Source organism: Anguilla rostrata, chromosome 4 (genome assembly GCF_018555375.3).
Source record: "Anguilla rostrata isolate EN2019 chromosome 4, ASM1855537v3, whole genome shotgun sequence".
NCBI lineage: Eukaryota > Metazoa > Chordata > Actinopteri > Anguilliformes > Anguillidae > Anguilla > Anguilla rostrata.
In genome coordinates, this window is record NC_057936.1 from 66,011,590 (window position 1) to 66,032,229 (window position 20,640).

General features: G+C 48.1%; 4 protein-coding genes across 8 annotated transcripts in view; 2 read left to right on the plus strand and 2 right to left on the minus strand.

Moving 5' to 3' along the window:
• Positions 1 to 4,098, minus strand: part of LOC135254188 (protein-glutamine gamma-glutamyltransferase K-like) — a 19,396-nt gene extending 15,298 nt beyond the window's left edge. Inside the window, exons 1-3 of one of the 3 annotated variants that reach the window (XM_064334178.1) lie at positions 4,000 to 4,098; positions 2,977 to 3,173; positions 2,576 to 2,629 (exon numbers count right to left, since the gene is read on the minus strand). In XM_064334178.1, coding sequence (XP_064190248.1) covers positions 2,576 to 2,629; positions 2,977 to 2,987 — 65 coding nt within the window. In that variant the 5' untranslated portion in view covers positions 2,988 to 3,173; positions 4,000 to 4,098. Of the gene's footprint in view, positions 1 to 2,575; positions 2,630 to 2,976; positions 3,174 to 3,369; positions 3,493 to 3,999 lie in introns of those variants that run through there. The other 2 variants (XM_064334179.1, XM_064334177.1) reach the window with 2 other exon arrangements.
• Positions 1 to 20,640, plus strand: part of LOC135254200 (E3 ubiquitin/ISG15 ligase TRIM25-like) — a 69,568-nt gene that overhangs the window by 37,255 nt on the left and 11,673 nt on the right. The gene's annotated exons all lie outside the window — the stretch shown is intronic.
• Positions 5,777 to 16,604, minus strand: rabggta (Rab geranylgeranyltransferase subunit alpha). Its single transcript, XM_064334280.1, has 17 exons — positions 16,485 to 16,604; positions 15,996 to 16,025; positions 15,738 to 15,848; positions 15,029 to 15,153; positions 14,428 to 14,615; positions 13,561 to 13,788; positions 13,247 to 13,330; positions 13,028 to 13,110; positions 12,831 to 12,926; positions 11,593 to 11,698; positions 11,058 to 11,109; positions 10,339 to 10,427; positions 10,126 to 10,214; positions 9,503 to 9,619; positions 8,935 to 9,048; positions 7,564 to 7,651; positions 5,777 to 6,749 (listed from the first exon to the last, which is right to left on the minus strand). Exons 2-17 carry the CDS (start codon positions 15,996 to 15,998, stop codon positions 6,601 to 6,603), a joined length of 1,722 nt encoding a protein of 573 aa, XP_064190350.1. The 5' UTR covers positions 15,999 to 16,025; positions 16,485 to 16,604; the 3' UTR covers positions 5,777 to 6,600.
• Positions 16,663 to 20,614, plus strand: LOC135254236 (nuclear apoptosis-inducing factor 1-like). Of its 2 annotated transcripts, XM_064334392.1 has the most exons (3): positions 16,663 to 17,740; positions 17,906 to 18,012; positions 18,167 to 18,458. In XM_064334392.1, exons 1-3 carry the CDS (start codon positions 17,320 to 17,322, stop codon positions 18,383 to 18,385), a joined length of 747 nt encoding a protein of 248 aa, XP_064190462.1. In that variant the 5' UTR covers positions 16,663 to 17,319; the 3' UTR covers positions 18,386 to 18,458. The 2 variants fall into 2 exon arrangements, with proteins under 2 accessions (XP_064190462.1, XP_064190463.1); XM_064334393.1 differs by lacking the exon at positions 17,906 to 18,012 and having other exon boundaries at positions 16,665 to 17,740; positions 18,167 to 20,614.

The following is a 20,640-nucleotide window of genomic DNA, read 5'->3' on the forward strand; positions in this document are numbered from 1 at the left end:
AGTGCACTGGTTGAATGTGACTTGCATACTCAATAGTAGACAAGTGCACTGGTTGAATGTGACTTGCATACTCAATAGTAGACAAGTGCACTGGTTGAATGTGACTTGCATACTCAATAGTAGACAAGTGCACTGGTTGAATGTGACTTGCATACTCAATAGTGGGCAAGTGCACTGGTTGAATGTGACTTGCATACTCAATAGTGGGCAAGTGCACTGGTTGAATGTGACTTGCATACTCAATAGTGGGCAAGTGTGCTGATTCAGACAGTCTTACAGCAGAGCAACATCGGCCGACTGAACCTCCAGGTCATTTGCACAGAGAAAGAATTTTACTTAAATTTGTAAATTCTAACAGCAGCTCCTCCAAATGATCAAACTAAAGCTCCACTCTCTGTTCAGCCAATAAGTCATGGATGTGGTAATACTGAAAGAGCGTCTTTTTACCTTCAACGCCTTTTGCTTCTCTTTCACCCCGTTACTGACTAACCCTGCATTTTTCACCCGTTGGCTCATGGCTATGAAGTAATTACACTGCAAATCCCCCGAAACAAAGGAGGTCCACACCCAAACAGAGGCCCGGCACCGCCCCCTTATGACATCAGCACAACCCCCCCCCCCACACCCCTAAGCACACAACATGTACCATGTGACATATAACGTGCTTTCTACCTCACGACAGATACAAAACAGCAACCTCACAATGCAGTTTATGTTTTTCTGTACTGGTGTGTGTGTGTGCGGTATTACATATATAAAGAAATTAAGAAGAAATCTAGTATGGGCAGAAGCTGATTTCTAATGTGCTGCAGCTGTTGTTCAGTAACGCCACTGTTCCAGTTATTACCGCATGCTTCATCTTCGGGGATTAAAGTTATTTATCTCAAAAGCTCTTTATTTGGAACTGCAAGGAAAGAAATGCAGCAGGAGTGCCAACGTGCCTGCGCAACAGAACTCTGAGAAACACCCAAACACCCAAATCGTAAACTGCTGACCTCTGGCCAAACGGCCTAGCATCTGAAAAAAAAACAAACACATTTCTAAAGACCAAAAAAAATGCATCAGAATGTATCCTTTATGACCTCTCTCTCTCTCTCTCTCTCTCTCTCTCTCTCTCTCTCTCTCTTTTTTTCTCTGTCTCATGGCACATGGAGAGCACAAGGTTTCAGGGTTGGGTTATTTTAGCTGACCTCAGGGCTGAGTTATCGTCACTGATCTCATGGTTGGGTTATTCTCACTGATCTCATGGCTGGGTTATCTTCACTGATCTCAGGGCTGGGTTATTCTCACTGACCTCAGGGCTGAGTTATCGTCACTGATCTCATGGTTGGGTTATTCTCACTGATCTCATGGCTGGGTTATCTTCACTGATCTCAGGGCTGGGTTATTCTCACTGATCTTAGAGCTGGGGTAATTCTCACACAAGCACACATGCATGCGTGCATGCAAACAAGGACACACACACACGCACAAAGAAACACACACACACACACACACACACACACGCTCATTTGTGCATATGCATATGCATGTAACCATAAGGTAAAAGGGTAAATATTAGGAAAAACGTCACTGCAGTGACAGAATAAAACATCTACAGATGAACCGAGGGGCAGATGGAGGCCCCTCGAGCCTCTGATCCGGCAGAACATTTTCCCAGCACAAAAACTTTCCCTCGGGCAAGACCTCTTTTTTATTGTTTTTATTTGAAAAAATGAATAAAGGGAGTTAACTGCAAAAGCAGCGGTTTCTCCGATGCCTTGAATAAAATAAAGGAAAAATTTGTGAAAAGGAAAGAAAAACAGGGAGAATGAATGCATGTGAGGGACCAAGTGTGTGCGTGAGTGTGTGTGTGTGTGTGTGAGAGAGAGAGAGAGAGAGAGAGAGAGAGAGAGAGAGAGAGAGAGAGAGAGAGAGAGAGAGGCATCTTAACAATGTGGTAGAACTGTTCCGGTTATGCATATCTATTCAAAAAAGATTTTTCCCGCACGTGAACAAGTGCTCGCTCTCTCTCCTTCACTGATACGCATGCTCTCTCATGCACACAGAACTGCTAACACTACTAAACACCCACATGCATCAATACAGATTTACCCTTCTGACTCAGTGATATCACAAGATTTTAACGCGCAAGCTTGGCTTGGGGAGGGAGCGCCCCGGTCGGTCCTGTTCGAAGCCAGGGACACAGATACCTTCAGCCAGTTGTTCCGGTCACTGTGGCAACAGGTGTAACCCCTGCTCCGCAAGTACGCTTAATTTGCTTAATTTGAAACGCCCCCAAAACAACAAATAATGTTACATCATGATCGTCGGTGACATTGATATGCGGAGCGGCTGACTAGTTTCCGCTGCACTTTTTAATCCGACTCACTAGCCTAAGATAAATAATGGGACAGAAGACCGAGGAAAGCGCCGCCCTGTGAACTGGTTCCGCTCCAGTTCATGCGTTAAATTCCAGAAACTGGAAACCACCGGCAGTTGTAGGTTCGTAATCAAAGTTTGTCACTCACATTATTAATAACAACAATTTTGAAAAACCACAAAAGAAAAGAATAAAACAAAAGATAAGCCTTACTTTGTTGATGTTTGTGAGGCAGGCGATGTTTTACGATAGGGAGCTGTCGAAAAGCTGCGTGGAAAAAAAAAATCACAGTTTAAGTTATTGCGTCTCTTTAATACGTAAAACTGAGTGACAGCGTCCGCTTTATGCTCGTTTTTCCAGTTCGCTTGTCCCTCGCGGTGTCCTCGGAGGAATGTGTCTAAAGAGTATCCCCAGTCTCCAAAATGGGCAAACGGGCTTTTTAAATTCCCTAAAGGAGCGTGTCCCAAGAGGACATTAATAGGCACAACCCCCGCCCCCCTTCTCGTCCCTCCCTAGTTGCTCACCCCTGCACCCCTCCCTGTATTGTGGGCCGGGCGGGGCGTGGCACGCAGATTTATACGCCCACAGACCATATTAGACAGCGACTGTCTTACTGTACAGACATGAGTCACGGCGGACGGAGTCACTGTATTGCTGACAGTAGTTATCGGTGGGACTCCGATGCTAGCGCGAGGCAACCCGAAGGGTACCGGCGCGCGGCCCCGCGGATGGGGGGGGCCGCGGAGCGAGTCACGCTCACGGAGTCACAAGTTAGGAGAGCTGCGCGGGGGAAAGATAACGTTCTTCCATTCTGCCAGAGAGGGAGAGAGAGACAGAGAGAGAATGTGTGTTAGGCAACTGTACGAAAATAAGTTAGGCAGCGGGATTTTATCGGCATGCAATGCATCGATAATAGTCATAGTTATATTAGTTATGTAAACGTACGCACAAAAATACACAGTCTCTGTCTTCAAAAGTCCATTTAAGGAACAAAATTCCCCACTCACATGCTGGAAGTCCCGGAACACTGCCAGAATGTTTCCAGAGCGATCCAACAAATTGTGCATTCCTCATGGAAGAGGTGCGCGCGCGCGCACACACACACACACACACACATACCTTGCGCAACAAAAAGATATGCTCCCATATATTATGAATTTATTGCAAAATACATATGAGATCACATTCTCCATATATTGTAAAAATATGAACAATATATTGATCTTAATATATTGTAAAATGCATCCATTTAAAACATATATGGCTCCACATGGCATGTCGTTTTGTAATGCCAGGGAAGCTGGGTCACCAGTGGGAGAGGACACCTTGCAAAATATATAGGGTGTCCATCCATATATTCAATTGCATTATTTCATATATGTCAATATATATGTCAATATATGAGCAAATATGTTTGTTCCATAAGTCACACACACATACACACACGCACACGCACACGCACACATTTATTATTATTTCTCAGTGATGATATCTGGTGAGTTTAGGCACTCGTAGGGAACGCTTTTCACTGGCTGAAACTAATACGCGATCACACATAATAACACACATTCATTCGCGCGTGCATGCGCATGCATACCCAAACAGTCACATTCATTCACTCACGCTCACTCACTCACATGCACACTCCAGCATGTGGATGAGATTTTCGCCTCTGACGGTCTTTGCCGTACTTCATGGCCACAGCAGACGCCGCAGACCTGTCGGGCAGTCTGTTCTCACGCAACCGTGACCACCCGATCCTGAAAAGAGAAACATTGCACGTTACCCCCGCCCCCCACCGTCCCAGCACGAGAAGGGCTCCACCCACAGATTTATGGGACCCCCGCACTCATACCCCCACCCCGTAGAATCTACTGCACCGCCTCCTGGACACGCACACAGAACCCTCCACCTCCCTCTTGCTCACACACGACCACACGAGGCTGACCTTTTAACCGTTAAGGTGTACTGTGGAGCAAACGCACGGATGTCACTTCCTGCCTGTAAAAGGAAGGGTGACCGTGGGATCAACAGGAAGTGAGCAATGACCGGCAGGTGCTCCCAGGGACCAGCACATTCTGAGGAACAGTGACAGAAGTGTGAGAACAGAGATGAACTGCCAATCAAAACATCAGGGCATTACGCATTCCATATTTTCACTGAGGGAGACAACCTCTCCCTTTCTCACAGACACACACTCTCTCTCTGTCTTACTGACACACATGCACACACACTCAGTCTCTCTGTCTCACATACACACACTCACACCCTCTCTGTCTCACACAGACACACACATGCACACACTCACAAGCACACACACTCACACTCTCACACACAAGCACACGCACTCATACGCTCTGTTTCACTGACACACACACACACTCACAAGCACACACAAGCACATGCACTCACACTCTGTCTCACTGACACACACACACAAACTCTCTCTCTGTCTCACTCTCTCTCTCTCTCTCTCTCTCTCTCTCTCTCACACACACACACACCACTATCACAACATTCCTGTAATTTTTGAGAAAACAGTCAGACCCAGTCGCTCCCTCAGGAGAAACGTCATGCGAACACACGTGATATCGATTTCTGCTATCCAGTAACGCATATAACGCAACGCATTAGCATGTTTTTAGAACCGCAACATCGGCGGGCCAATGGCGGACGAGGTCCCGGCAGCTCTGTCGTTGCAGTTTCCACTCCCAGGGAGGGGTTGGCCCTCATACCCGAGTTAACCTGGAGTTCACCTGAACGGCATCAGTAATTATCCAGCTGTGTGAACTATGTGTAAAAATGTGATTCACACACTGGAAATGGACAAGCAATCAAGGCCCAAGTATTCAGCAGCGAGGCTTATAACCATAACTTTTAACTGGTTTTTATCTGGGGCGACATAGCTCAGGAGATAAGACCGATTGACTGGCAGTCGGAGGATTGCCGGTTCAAACCCCACCCTGGGCGTGTCGAAGTGTCCTTGAGCAAGACACCTAACCCCTAACTGCTCTGGCGAATGAGAGGCATCAATTGTAAAGCGCTTTGGATAAAAGCGCTATATAAATGCAGTCCATTTACCATATCTTTAAGGATAGATACTTTTTAAAAATGAATGCGCACTTTAAGCTAGCTGTAATAATAATAACAATAACAATAACAATAATACTTATTGTTATTATTATCATTTGCTTATATTCTTCAGCTCATGGAAGAAGAACAAAAAGAGACCAAAGCCCCCTGATCCATTCATGAACTGCACCCGGAGTGAACCCAGATTCATTCCAACCTGGCCTTCTGCTTATAGGAAGCGGGACGACTCTCGCTGGCTCCCTCTGCTGGACGGAGTCGGAGGTGCGGACCCACTCTGGACGGTACGCCACAGGCAGGAAAGACACACGGACACTCCGGAAGGGCAGTGATGCAGTGAGGCAGCTTTATTCACACAGGGTGTAGTTTTACAAGCCTTAATGTACAACCATTTCACCCAATCACAGGTCCCTCAGCTTTCTTCAAATTCACCCAATCACAATGCTCAGCGATCGCAACATTCTTTTATGGCCACGCCCTCTTTCGCCAGCCTCTTAATACAGCCCCTCCCTCACTGCTCCCACCCACAGACCCACCTATTTTAATTACCATCCCACTGTACTATACTGTACTGGTGTGTGTGTGTGTGTGCGTGCGTGTACATGTGTGTCTGTATGTGGTATGCGTGTGTGTGTGTATACGTGTGTGTCTGTATGTGGTATGTGTGTGTGTGTGTGTGCGTTTGTGAGGGATGCACTTATGGTGATTTGTGCGTGTGTGCGCAGTGTGTGTGTGCATTTTTGTGCACTTGAGTTGTTACATGTGTGCTTTTTTGTGTGTTTGTGATAATATTTTGTTTGCTTGTGTGTGAGAACATAAGACCAAGACAAGATGATGCAGCAAACTACAGCACACACACGCACATACACACACACGCGCACGCACGCACGCACATGCACACACACACCACACACACACACACTCGCGCACACGACAAGGCAAAGATTGCCCATACACACAGATGTAGGCTTGTGCCAGAGAGGGAGAACCTCAGCAGGGGACCCCAACATGTCCAACATGAATAAGTAACCAGGAGAAATTACAGACAGAACACACACATGCCCCAAAACCCACCGACCCCACCCCACCCACCCCACCCACACCACCCCTCCCACAGCTGGAACTGCGGCGCGTGCCAACTGGCCCTGTTATAACAGGAGGTCGGTGACCGAGGGCAACAGTTGGGCCAGCTCTGATTGGAGGTTGGCAGTCTGGGTAACCGGGTTTCCACGGAGATCGAGCCGGGTCAGCTTGGGGCAGGTGGTCAGGGGCTTCAGGTCCGAGATCCGAGAGATTTCTGCCAGGAGTCAAAGAAGCTGGACGCAAGATGGCGGCATCGGCTCTCTCCCGACTGCACACACTCTTCTGTAATAAAGTATGAATAATTAACCGATCCTAACGAGTATTATAATTAGGAACCGCTGAAAGGTTCAGCTCATAAATGAGCCTGCTTCAGAGAAACAGCCACATGAAGAAGAGCTGGTATCACAGTACTACAGCTACAACAGCTCTGGCATTCTTAGCACCAGTTTAAACGAGGCATTAGCATTAACACCAGTTTAAACACAGCATTAGCATTTACACCAGTTTAAACACAGCATTAGCATTAACACCAGTTTAAACACAGCATTAGCATTAACACCAGTTTAAACACAGCATTAGCATTAGCATTAACACCAGTTTAAACACAGCATTAGCATTAACACCAGTTTAAACACAGTATTAGCATTAACACCAGTTTAAACACAGCATTAGCATTAACACCAGTTTAAACACAGCATTAGCATTTACACCAGTTTAAACACAGCATTAGCATTAACACCAGTTTAAACACAGTATTAGCATTAACACCAGTTTAAACACAGCATTAGCATTAACACCAGTTTAAACACAGCATTAGCATTAACACCAGTTTAAACACAGCATTAGCATTAACACCAGTTTAAACACAGCATTAGCATTTACACCAGTTTAAACACAGCATTAGCATTAACACCAGTTTAAACACAGTATTAGCATTAACACCAGTTTAAACACAGCATTAGCATTAGCATTAACACCAGTTTAAACACAGCATTAGCATTAGCATTAGCACGCCAAAGAAAGGATACGGTTGTTCTTCAGCGAGACCTCCTCCAGGCGGGGGAGATGGTACAGTCCGTAAAGACTCTCAATGACGTTGTCATCCGCCTCCAGCACCTGCAAGAGAGGATCAGAACCCACTGGGATCAGAACGGACTGGGAACAGAACCCACTGGGATCAGAACAGACTGGGATCAGAACGGACTGGGATCAGAACAGACTGGGATCAGAACAGACTGGGATCAGAACAGACTGGGATCAGAACCCACTGGGATCAGAACCCACTGGGATCAGAACAGACTGGGATCAGAAACCACTGGGATCAGAACGGACTGGGAACAGAACCCACTGGGATCAGAACCCACTGGGATCAGAACAGACTGGGATCAGAACGGACTGGGATCAGAAACCACTGGGATCAGAACGGACTGGGAACAGAACCCACTGGGATCAGAACGGACTGGGAACAGAACAGACTGGGAACAGAACCCACTGGGATCAGAACGGACTGGGAACAGAACCCACTGGGAACAGAACCCACTGGGATCAGAACCCACTGGGATCAGAACGGACTGGGATCAGAAACCACTGGGATCAGAACCCACTGGGAACAGAACCCACTGGGATCAGAACGGACTGGGAACAGAACAGACTGGGAACAGAACCCACTGGGATCAGAACGGACTGGGAACAGAACGGACTGGGAACAGAACAGACTGGGAACAGAACGGACTGGGAACAGAACCCACTGGGATCAGAACAGACTGGGATCAGAACGGACTGGGATCAGAACGGACTGGGATCAGAACCCACTGGGATCAGAACGGACTGGGATCAGAACCCACTGGGATCAGAACGGACTGGGAACAGAACGGACTGGGAACAGAACGGACTGGGATCAGAATGGACTGGGATCAGAATGGACTGGGAACAGAACCCACTGGGATCAGAACGGACTGGGATCAGAACCCACTGGGATCAGAACGGACTGGGATCAGAACAGACAGGGATCAGAACCCACTGGGACTGGAATCGACCAGGCTGTTGACTGTGAGTGTGAACAGAGATCGTTGGTACTCCACCCTGTTTTCTTTTAGGACACCTACTCGTTAATTTACTGCAATATTCACAAAAATGGACGCACTGCACTTTCGCTCTCTGTTTACTCCTGAACTGCTGCACAGCTGACTCACTAAAGTGTTCTGATTGGCTGGCTGATTGTGAATTCTCCCGTTAACAGCCAGAACCTTCGATGATAAGAAAGGACAGAGGTCAGGAAGAACACAGGACTATCTCATACAAAAAAGTCTCTGTCTCTGTCTGTCTCTCTCTCTCGCTGTCTCAGTCGGTCTCTCTCTCTCGCTCTCTCTATCTATCTCTCTCTCACTGCCATGATTTACCTCAAGACACTGCAGCATGGCAAACTGAGGGGGCAGGGTCTGCAGCTGATTGGAGGAGATGTTTATATGAGTGACCAATAGCAGCTGGTCCAAGTGGCAGAGGGTTGTCAGTTTCTGTGAAGGAGGGGAAAATGACAGCATGCTATCACCAATAGTACAGGTCACATAAACTCACCACTCACTCACTCACTCACTCACTCACTCACTCACTCACTCACTCACTCACTCACTCACTCACTCACTCACTCACTCACTCACTCACTCACTCACTCACTCACTCACTCACTCACTCACTCACTCACTCACTCACTCACTCACTCACTCACTCACTCACTCACTCACTCATTTTAAATCTTTATTTACATCCACATTTATAAAATACATCATAAGGGCCCAAATATATTTCAGTTGCTGTCTGATGTCCTTCACTTGAGTAGCAGAAAGCCAAGTTTCCAGAAGATCTTTTTGCAACTGACTACATTAACGATGGCAGTAACGACGGGTGCGTGATAGTGTGGAGTTAGATGTTTAGATTAGAAGTTTAGACACACACACACTAAGGCAGTACCTTTCCAGACAAACTGAAGACTCTGACTTCAGCGTACTCCATCTTGAGAATGGTGTTCTCTATCATAAACTTACTGCACAGGTCACTGTAGTAAGAAGAACGCATGGAGTCCACATCCTGAACGAGAGAGACAGAAACATCAACACACACACGTGTCTGTATCTAGATATATGTGTGGGGGTGAGTGGCAAGCAGCCATGTTTATACACAGTACATGTGTGAGTATTAATGCATACATGTTTGAGTAACTGTGCTGCATGTGTTTGTGTGCACCTGTGGGAGCATAACCGTGCATGTGTGAGTGTGACTGTAACCGTGCTAACTGTAGCTGTGGGTGGGCGTGTAACCATGGTAACTGTGGGTGTGGGAGTGCGTGTAACTGTGGGTGCGCGTGCGCGTGTAACCATGGTAACTGTAGGTGTCAGTGTGTGTGTAACCATGGTAACTACAAGTGTGCGTGTGTGTAACTGTGGTAACTGCAGGTATGAGTGTGTGCAACCGTGGTAACTGCAGGTGTGACTGGGTGTAACCGTGGTAATTGTGGGTGTGAGTTATGAGCGTAACTGTGGTGACTGCGGGTGTGAGTGTGTGTAACCATGGTAACGGTGGGTGTGAGTGTGTACCTTTAGGGTCTCAAAGTGAGCCAGGGTTTCTCTCTCATAGCCCAGGGGATCCAGCGCCCTCATCAGGAGGACTATGGTCAGTACACACCCTGCAAGAGAAAGACCAGCATGACCCAGCACTAAGATCAGTGACGATAACCCAGCCCTGAGATCAGACGCACGCGCACGCACACACACACACACACACACACACAGACACACAGTAAAACTCACACTTGTTCTGAGGCTCCAGCTCTAGCAGTTGTGTGCAGGACTGCAGCTCTGACTGGAGCACTGAAGTCTTCTCTACAGAGAGATCACTCCTGAGAGAAAGAAATAGAGAAAGAGAGAGAAAGAGGGGGAGAGAGAGAGACAGAGAGAGAGTTTGAATTGGAATTTCAGAGAGAGAATACATGACAAGAATGAAATATTGAATTTCAACAGGGGTAGGAGGAGGAGAGCTGAACTGAAATTAACAGGAATGAACGGAATTAAATTCAGGTGAACTCAACTGGACCAAACTGAACTGATCGGACATGAACTGGATCGAACTGAACGGAGAACGAGGCAGAAAACCAGAGAGGAAGCGGAGGGCCGGTCCGTAACCCTTGGAGCATAGCTGGGAGGAGCTAAAGGTCAGGTAAACCCCGCCTCCTGCTGACAGAGTCCCATCGGGTCGGACTCTCGGCGAGACATGACTGACTGGGTACCCGGGCACAAACGGGCATTTTTAGAAATATTTTAATTTGCTGAAACAGCTTCCAGTTCCACTGCTTTACCTTCATTCTTTTGCGTTTAAGACGTTAAATCAGTAAAAGAAAGGAGAAGAGACTCACACACACACGCACACACACACACACACACATACACACACACACACACACACACATGTATACACACATACGTGCACACACACACACACACACACACGCACACGCACACAAGGTCTTTACCTAAAAAGCTCTTGGTCAGTGGCTGAATCTCGGCACCAGCTTTCTGATCGACCTGCAGAACAGAGACACACCGTAAGCAGCAGAGGGCGCTCTGGAGCACAATGGAATGTATACTGCAATTAACCAATGAGTATGGACTCTCTCTCTCTCTTTCACAAACACACACACACACACTCCCTGAGGTACACAAATTTAAACACAAACACCCCGTTTTCACATAATGTAAATCTAAAATGATTTTTGGGGACTATATATCTGTGTACAGGTGTGGTTACCTTTGTAGAGGTATGGAGCAAGTCACCAGTGTAGAGATTTTATCTGTTACCTGTGTAAGGTGCGCACTCCCTGTGTATGTGTCTCTGGGTCCAGTGTACCTGTGCACAGGTGTGGATTACCTGTGTAAAGTGCGCACTCCCTGTGTATGTGCCTCTGGGTCCAGTGTACTTGTGCACAGGTGTGGATTACCTGTGTAAAGTGCGCAGTCCCTGTGTATGTGCCTCTGGGTCCAGTGTACCTGTGCACAGGTGAGGCTTACCTGTGTAAAGTGCGCAGTCCCTGTGTATGTGCCTCTGGGTCCAGTGCACGGTCAGGTTGTGTTCGTTACTGGAGTCACTGATGGTCCCAGGTGGCAGTTCGCAGATCTAGCGAGGCCAGAGAGTTAAAGACCACAAACCCGCCCTGTTTCAGCTCAGACACAGCTTCAGCTCAGACACAGCTTCAGCTCAGACACAGCTTCAGCTCAGACACAGCTTCAGATTCAAACTCAAACCCGGCCTGTTTCAGCTCAGACACAGCTTCAGCTCAGACACAGCTTCAGCTCAGACACAGCTTCAGCTTCAAACTCAAACGAGCCGTTTGCTGGCAGGAAGGGGAGAGGCCGGGACGCACCGCGGGGAACGCACTGGCCCGCTGCGGGACACGGTGAACAGTGATGAAGATGACCGAGCCTGCGGTACAAAGACAGGACGCGCCAAAACAAAAAACCAAGTCTGAAAAACCGCATGAACAGCACGGCTCTGCAGCAGCATTAACGATTAAGGACAATAATCCAGCGATCGCATTTTATCTGAACTGGGCTAACAGGATAAAGCTGCTTAAGAGGACTCCAAGGCTGCAGGTTCGAGGGCACAGGTGGGCCCGCTCGGAAATTTGAGCTAGGGACCCCCCCCCTCAGTAAATAACCTGGCCGTATGAAGGGACCGTGCGCGAAGCCCGCAAATGTGGACACGCCCTAAAATCAGCGGGAGCGTCCGACCGTCGCCTGCTTCCGCCCCGCCGCCACGCCGCCCAACCGGTTCATTCACTCTCTGCCGTTTCCGTGCCGACAGACCGCCAGGCACGCGCTGATGAAGGGATAATGTGCGGAGGGTTACTGTGCGTTTCCATGCCGATAAGCGCTCCTTCACTCATTTTATTACTCTCTCTCTATCTATCTCTCTCTCTATCTATGTCTCTCTCTCTATCTGGCAGAGTCACAGGAAGCGTTCGTCACGGTATGATATGCCAGGAATTCATCAGATACACATTTGCCATACCTGGTAGCTTTATTATGCAGATATCACATATCGGAGAGAGGGAGGGAGGCAAAAAAAAAAGAAACAAAATTCTTTTCACCTTCGATGTAAAATCTCCAGGTGACCCTGAACTCCTGACCTTGCGACCTCTGACCTTTCACCCCCGATTAAAAGCATACCCTTCTATGTAAAATCTCTGGGTGACCCTGAACTCCTGACCTTGCGACCTCTGACCCTTGACCCCCGATTGAAAGGATACCCAGACGGGGCTGTGGCGGAATCGCGGGTGAGCACTTCTCCAGTCCACATTCAGGGGCTGCCCGTCTACCACCAAGAGCAGCCCGACAGACAGGGCCTGAGAGAGGGAGAGAGAGAGAGAGAGGAATGGGAGAAGGGTAGGTAGAGGGGGATTGGGGATGGGGGCGATTTTAGGATATGAGGAGCAGGAGTACTCACGTTTACTGGCCTGGAGAAAGCCACAATGAGCCTCTCTCCCTCTCTGCTCACATACACACAGCTAATCATCTCCTCTCGCTCCGCTGCAAGAGAGAGAGACAAGCTGTTACACACACACACACACACACACACACACAGCTAATCATCTCCTCTCGCTCCGCTGCAAGAGAGAGAGACAAGCTGTCACACACACACACACACACACACACACTCACGTACCTCTGCCAAGTAGCCATCGGTAGTAGAACCAGGCACTCTGGTCGTTGGGGTCGGTGAAGAAGGCGTTCTGCACCAGCTCATACTCTGAGAAACAGAAGCAAAACAGCACCAAGTCATACTCAAATGTGTGTGTGCGTGAGTGTCTGTGTGTGTGCATGTGTGTATATACATGCGCTCCTGTGTGTGTGCGTTTGCATGTATACATGTGCATGCGTGTGTGCGTGTGTGTGTGTGGGCGTGCTTGTATGTGTGTGTGTGCGTGTGTGTGCGGGTGCTTGTATGTGTGTGTATGCGTGTGTGTGTGCATACTGCACCTTTGAGCAGCTGCTCCTCACAGACGCTGTGCGAGTGGGTGCTGGGGGAGGGGGGGTCCCGCTCGTGGGCCTGGGGGGGGTGCAGCAGCGGCAGCAGGGTGCTCCTGTAGTGCCAGCTGGAGTAGTTGGAGAAGTTTGAGCCAATGAGCCGATCGGTGAACTGCAGCTCCTGATCCACCGGAACACCAGAGAGCCGGACCACCATCCTGCGGTAGTCCCAACAGTGAACTGAGAGAGAGAGAGAGAGAGAGAGAGAGAGAGAGAGAGAGAGAGAGAGAGAGAGAGAGAGAGAGAGAGAGAGAGAGAGAGAGAGAGAGAGAGAGAGAGAGAGAGAGAGAGAGAGAGAGAGAGAGAGGAGAGAGAGAGAGAGAGAGAGAGAGAGAGAGAGAGAGAGAGAGAGAGAGAGAGAGAGAGAGAGAGAGAGAGAGAGAGAGAGAGAGAGAGAGAGATAAAAAAAAAAAATAATAAAAAATAAGTTGATAAAAAGGAACCAAAAAAAAGTACACCGATACCCGCAGTATCAAACCAAACACAACATTATTTTAAAAAAAGAATATATATATATATATACACAAATTTAAGAACCCTTTCACTTTTCAGAAAGACGGAGAGAGGGAATTTTGATGTTACTTTACTGAAACACTGATTTTTCCACGACTACATTAAAACCTATCCCAGCCCCCTATTTACAAACCCACAACCCACCTCCACCCCCAAAAAAACAAATACAACGCAAAAAGAAATCCCGCCCCCCACAGTCTCGGTCATCCAGTGCCAGGCAGCGGCCACACAGCCCCACCCTCGAGCCCCCCCCCGACCCCCCCTCCGTCCCCCCTCATCCGTCCCGTCCCCCCCCGCCCCTCTCACAGTTTCGGTCGTCCAGCGCCAGGCAGCGGTCGCACAGGCCCAGCTCTCGGCCCCAGTCGGGCCGGGGGATCCGGGAGGAGACCCAGCCGCGGTGGTGCCAGCTCCCGTACGATTTGGGGTTCACCTTCAGACACCCCTCCAGGAAGGACAGCTCCTCCTCATACACCTTCTGCACCTCCTCCTCCGCCCTGGGGGAGGGACAGAGGGGGGGAGAGGGAGAGAGAGAGAGAGAGAGAGAGAGAGGGACGGGGGGAGAGAGGGAGGGGAGAGAGGAAGGGGGGGGGAGGGGAGAGAGAGAGAGAGGGAGGGGAGAGAGGAAGGGGGGAGGAGGGAGAGAGGGTGGGGGGGGCAGGGAGGGGAGAGAGGGAGAGAGCAGGGGGAGGGGAGAGAGAGGGAGAGAGAGGGAAAGAGAGGGGGGAGAGAGATTTCACAATAGTAACAATACAAACTGCCTGCATGCGTGTAAATGTACTGTGTTCAGGTTCTGCACTACGTTCCTCATCTCCCTTTCTGCATTCATCACAGTGTGAGTTAAAGCTCATCTCCCACCAGTCTCTACTAGACGACCCAGTGCACTGTGGGAGTTGTAGTACGTCCTCACCGCACAGTCTCCTGGTGCAGCAGGATCTCTCTCCTGTAGTTCCACAGCGTGGCAAAGTCTGGGTTGGAGGACAGAAGCTGCTGAGTGAGCTGCAAGGCTTCAACATCCATTGTGCCCTCCTTCCTCTGTCAGAAAGAGAGTGAGAAAGAGAGCGAGAGAGAGAAAGAGAGAGCGATCGAGGGGGGGAGAGGGGGAGAAGAGAGAGAGCGAGAGAGCGAGCGACAATATGAATAGTAATCTGGGGAAGGCTTTCTGTAGTATTCTTAATGCCCGAATACAAGCCTTCCTTACCGAACATAATGTCTTGAGTTAGACTGGCATTATTCCAAAACACCGCACAACTGACGATATTTAACCCAACACACCCTAATCAATAAACATGTATACCAAAAAAATGAAGGAAAAATCTTCATTGACCTCATTGAATGCACGCTTGTGTGCATGCACGTGTGTGTGATTTAACCAGGTTTTCCATGTGACTGTGACTAACACTGTACCCCTAAACAAGGAAAGGTACCAAATTAGATCGGGTAACCTCCATCAGTATAAATCAGTAACATGTGAAACTGAAGGCCGGACAGTTTTCCCAGTTTGCCACACAGATGTTAGCCCTGGCAGCTGCAGTTAGCACCAGCAGAGAGAGAGGTTGGGCACTTGAAGCCCGGAGTGCACGGGCGCGGTCAGGGGACAGTGACGGACGAGCGTCGACCTTGCTGAAGCAGGCATCCCGAGCCGCCTTGTAGACCTTCAGCTTCTTCTCTCTCTCTTTCTTCTTCTCCTCCTCCTGCTGAGCTGTCGACTTCAGCTTCACTCGCCCGTGCTGAGGGAGAGACAGCAATCGCTCGGTTCAATTTACGCTAATTTTCCCAATAAAAAAAAAAAAACCCAACACACTGGCGATTAATGCACATGCCATTTCATAAGCAGTATTAGAAATATAAATAAGAAAATATCAAAGAAAACTCACCATCGTCGAAGAGAGTCAAAAGATCCGAACCTGTGAACGGGAGGTAAAGCAGGTAACAAATTTAACAGTAGACAGGTTCCAGCGTGCTCACAACGACACAGCAGAAACACTCCCCAGATAAACATATCAAGTGCGTGCGCGAACTGGTCTGACAGCTTTGTCAAACAGCAGCGAGCTGGCCAGCGAAACACAAAATGCCAAGACGGTTTCCCCCCAAAATGACGCATGGCCATGTCAATAAGTAAATAAACATCCTATCGGCTTCGTACGCATGCCGTCAAATAAAATGCAGACGAAGACAATGCTGTCTGCGGTAAGAGAAATGCCCAGACCTGTTTTTTTTTTTTTTTAACAGATGTAGTCAGATCCCCACCCATGCGAGCTCAGGCTAAGCCAACGCAGATGACAAAAACATAGCAATCAATATGAAATTGGACTACAAGTCTATATCGACATGCATAGCGTTACACATACGTGCGCAGAACCTACCAAGAAGTGTTTACGGGTTCCACAGGGGTGGCAGTCCGGCTGCTGTCATGAAATAAATTCCTCCAGAGTAGTCCAAAGTAATGCAGCTTCTCTGGCACTTCCGCCAGAAGTTACGTATATACACATGCTCTTTTTTTCCGTCCCTTAGTAATGATGTCATCATTTGCGGCCCGAAAAAGAAAAAACCAACCGTGGTTGCTAGGTAGCGTGTCCCGGGGTGGTAATTCATGAAAGGGCCGCTGGTCTTCACGTCTTAGCTCAAAATAAGGTAGGGCTGTACAGCGAATGAGGGGAAAGAACAGTGTCTGTTTAAATACGTAAATCTGGCAGTGCTCAGCGTTAATTTTGTGGCGAATTTTCAAGCATTCGGCGAGTTACCGTGTTTACCAAGTGGACCTGTCATGACATAACTGGCTGCTTTGTAGTTCAGCTAACTATAGCTACACGTGAAGATCATGTAAAGGTGTACATTGTAATTATGTAATAACACAACAGTGAACTGTACGTCTAGTTGAATCGGCGCTCTAAGTGTGCATCCGTTTTCCATTCTTCATTCTACACGGTGATGTAGTTTGCAGAGACTTGTTTTAAAAGACTGCGTAGGTTTAATACTGCGCACGAAAGTATGTGATATATAAAACTGTTCTTTTTCAACCCTGTGCAAATATTCTTATCATAAAACATCTCACTGGAAATTGAGTGCACGTGCATAAGCATCGTATTAACTCTGGTTAACCCCCCACAATTAACCATACATGTTTAATGAAACGGCCTTTATGAATGCGCCTCGCATATAAATTGGACAGTCCTGTAACAGTTTTTTTTTTGCAAGAAGATGGCACTGTTGCGACACAAGTGCAAAAAGAAGAATTTCACAGAGCGCGAAATTGAAGTTCTTTTGGGCGAGGTGGAGAGGAGACGTAGCATACTGTTTAACGGCGTCAGCATGGGCGTCAGCAACAAGAGGAAGCGCCTGGAGTGGCACAGGGTCTGCGCCGCCGTGAACGCGTCCAGCGCCGTGAACCGCTCCGCGGGGGAAGTTAAGAAGAAGTGGTTCGACATCAAAGTGCAGGCCAAAAAGCGCATATCGGCGCACAGGGAAAGCGTGGGTGTGGGCGGGTGGTGCGTGGGAGCTCCGCCGCTCTCCCCGCTGGATGAGCGGTTGGCGTCGATCATTGGGGACATCCACATGAGCGCAATGCTACCGCCACTGGATGAGTTCACTGAAATGGCCGAATCCACTGCAGTGAAAACAGGTAAAAAGTCCGTTTTTTTCCCCAAATAGATTTTATTTGTTTCGCGCTTTTTACAGTCAGTTGTCACGAAGACACTTTTTGCAGAGCAACAGAAAAAGAGCAAAAACCAGTCCTGAACTCCCAAGTAGCAAGAACATGAGATAAATAAATAAAAAAACTCCCCAGTGCAGAGAAAAACCCTCAAAAGGTGGCAAGAAAAAACTCCCGATGGGAAGAAATCTCAGGAGGAACCCAGCTATAGAGGGGGAGTCCATCCTCCACTGGCCAGCCTGGTATATTTCATTTTATTTGGTAACGATGCACCACGACTGTAGAAAAATATGTGCACTCATGTAATGTATTAATTAAACGACCGTCTTTGAAAGAATGTGCCTGACCACACACACTGCTGGTCCAACACGGTGCACAATTTTCTGTGCTCTGCAGAGTCGGAGGATCAGAAAATGGGTGTGCCGGGGGCTGAGGAGGTGCCGGAGAGAAGTGAGGAGGCGCAGGAGGGAAGCGAGGAGGTGCAGCAGGAGGAAGACAGCGCGCCTGGGCCCAGCAGCGTCTCCGGTGCGGGGCGTGGTCACGCAAGCGGGGACGACCCCGCCGACGCCGCCGTTCGGACGCAACGGGACCTCATCAGATCCATCGACAACGTGACCTCTGAACTGAAACATATCGGAAACGTCCTATGCCAGATATGCTCCACATTAAAAGAGCTAGTTAAAACATACACTGTTGTTTTTTAAAATTTATTTATTTAACCGCTATTTAACCATTATAAAACCCAACTGAGATCAAAATTTCTTCTTCCAAGGGGGACCTGACATAAAACACAAAGTTACACAAAAAAAAAGAAGAAAAAACAGTTGACAGACCAGTTACAGACATCGAATGGGGAATGAGACAGTAGTGTAACAGCATGTGTGCCTAATGCCACTAGTGGGGCGAAATGTGGATGATTCTAGGGGCCCACAGCAGCTTTTGGGGTGGGGGGCCCACAGCTGAAAAAAAAATCTATTTATTTTATTGACAAAGAGGGGCCCAGAGCAATATTCTTTCAGGGGCCTGAGAATTCCCAGCCACGCCCCTGCTTAGCGCAAGGTCAGTGCAGTCAGTGGTGCCGATGGCGTTTGGGAAACCGGACGCTGCTTGCGCTTCGATGTCGGCCTGTTCCCCCCCGCAGTGTAATGTTGGCTGTCGGCGTGTCGTATTAATCATACCATCCAGCCTGGCTGGCGTGGCGAAGCTGGGGAACGGCGGCGTCGTCCTGTCTGCCCCACAGTGCCTGAAAGCCCACAGTGGTCGGTGCCTGTAATGGGACCGGTTTGGGCTGGTTTGGCCCGGTTTGGGCTGGTTTGGCCCGGTTTGGTCCGGTTTGGACCGGTTTGGTCCGGTTTGGACCGGTTTGGGCTGGTTTGGACCAGTTTGGGCTGGTTTGGCCCAGTTTGGTCCGGTTATTTCCTGGAGAATGGCTCTTGGGAACGGAAATCAGCTCATAAGCCTGTAGTCATCACGGGCCTGGAAATTCCTGTGGTCCCTGAACACCCGCTCCCTCCTAAGTGGACTCACAGATACAGCATTTGCCCCCTTCTTCATTTCCTCCATTATCGCGTATTTGTCAAACTGAATGGTTTCATATCAAAATGTCATAATCAGACAACGGCAAGTAAACACGACACACGTTTTTCAAAATAATTTCCTTTACTTAAAAAAGCTATCGAACTCCCATATCACCCATGTGAAAAATGAATTGCCCCCTTAAACTTGCTTTAGCGGCAATAACTGCAACCGAGTGCTGCCATTAATTTGATATCAGTCTCAGATTCATGTGGAGAAATGAATCAAATTGCTTTAATTCAGGCAATTTGGTAGGTTTTTAAAAATGAACTTCTCGTTTCAGGTCCTACCACATCATCTCAATACGGTACAAGTCAGGACTTTGACTAGCCTCCAAGACTTTTGTTTCTTTTCAGCCGTTCAGATGTGGACTTGCTTTTGTGTTTTGGATCATTGTCTTGCTGAATAACCCAATTATGCTTCAGCTTCAGCTCACATTCTCCTTAAGAATTTTCTGGTAGAGAGCATAATTCATGGTTCATTCAATAATGGTAAGCTGTCCTGGTTCCAAGGCAGCAAAGCATCCCTACCCCATCACACTACCACCACCATGTTTGACTGTTGATGCAATGTACTTACTGTGAAAAGATGTGTTTGCTTTATGCCATCCATCATGGGACCCGTGATATTCAAAAAGTTCCCCCTTGGACTCGTCTGTCCATAGAACATTATCCCAAAAGGCTTGGGGATCATCCAGGTGCTTTTTGCAAATGTGAGGTGAGATTTTGATGTTTTTCTTGGTTAGCAGTGGTTTCTGCCTTGCTACTCTCCCATGAATTCCATTTTTGCCCAGTCTCTTTCTGATTGTGGACTCGTAAACACTGACTTTAACTGAGGCTAGAGATGAAATTGTGGCACACTCCTGGGAAGATTCACAACTGTTCCAAGTGTTTTCCATTTGGAGATACTGGCTCTTACTGTGGTTCAGTGGAGAACATGCACTGCAGGTAGAACATGCAAACTCCACACAGAATGGCCATTCTGGAGGTTAACTCTGTTGTCTTGTCCAGCGGTTGTGGTTATTAATAGTGAAACATGTCAGCGCAATGACACACTATTTGTGTGTGATCTGATACACGAGATATCTGTGGATAGGATGGATTCAATAGCTAAACATCTTAGTGTATCAACACCTATTTTCATTAGGGATTATGCATTTAAAAGAAGTGTCATCACCGGCTTAAGCTGATATATATGGCGCGGATCGGTAATAACGTTGTGTCAGTTAAATGAATGGGGATGATGTACACGTTTCAGGTTCACCAAAAACGACAGTTTGATCCATGGTGGTCTTG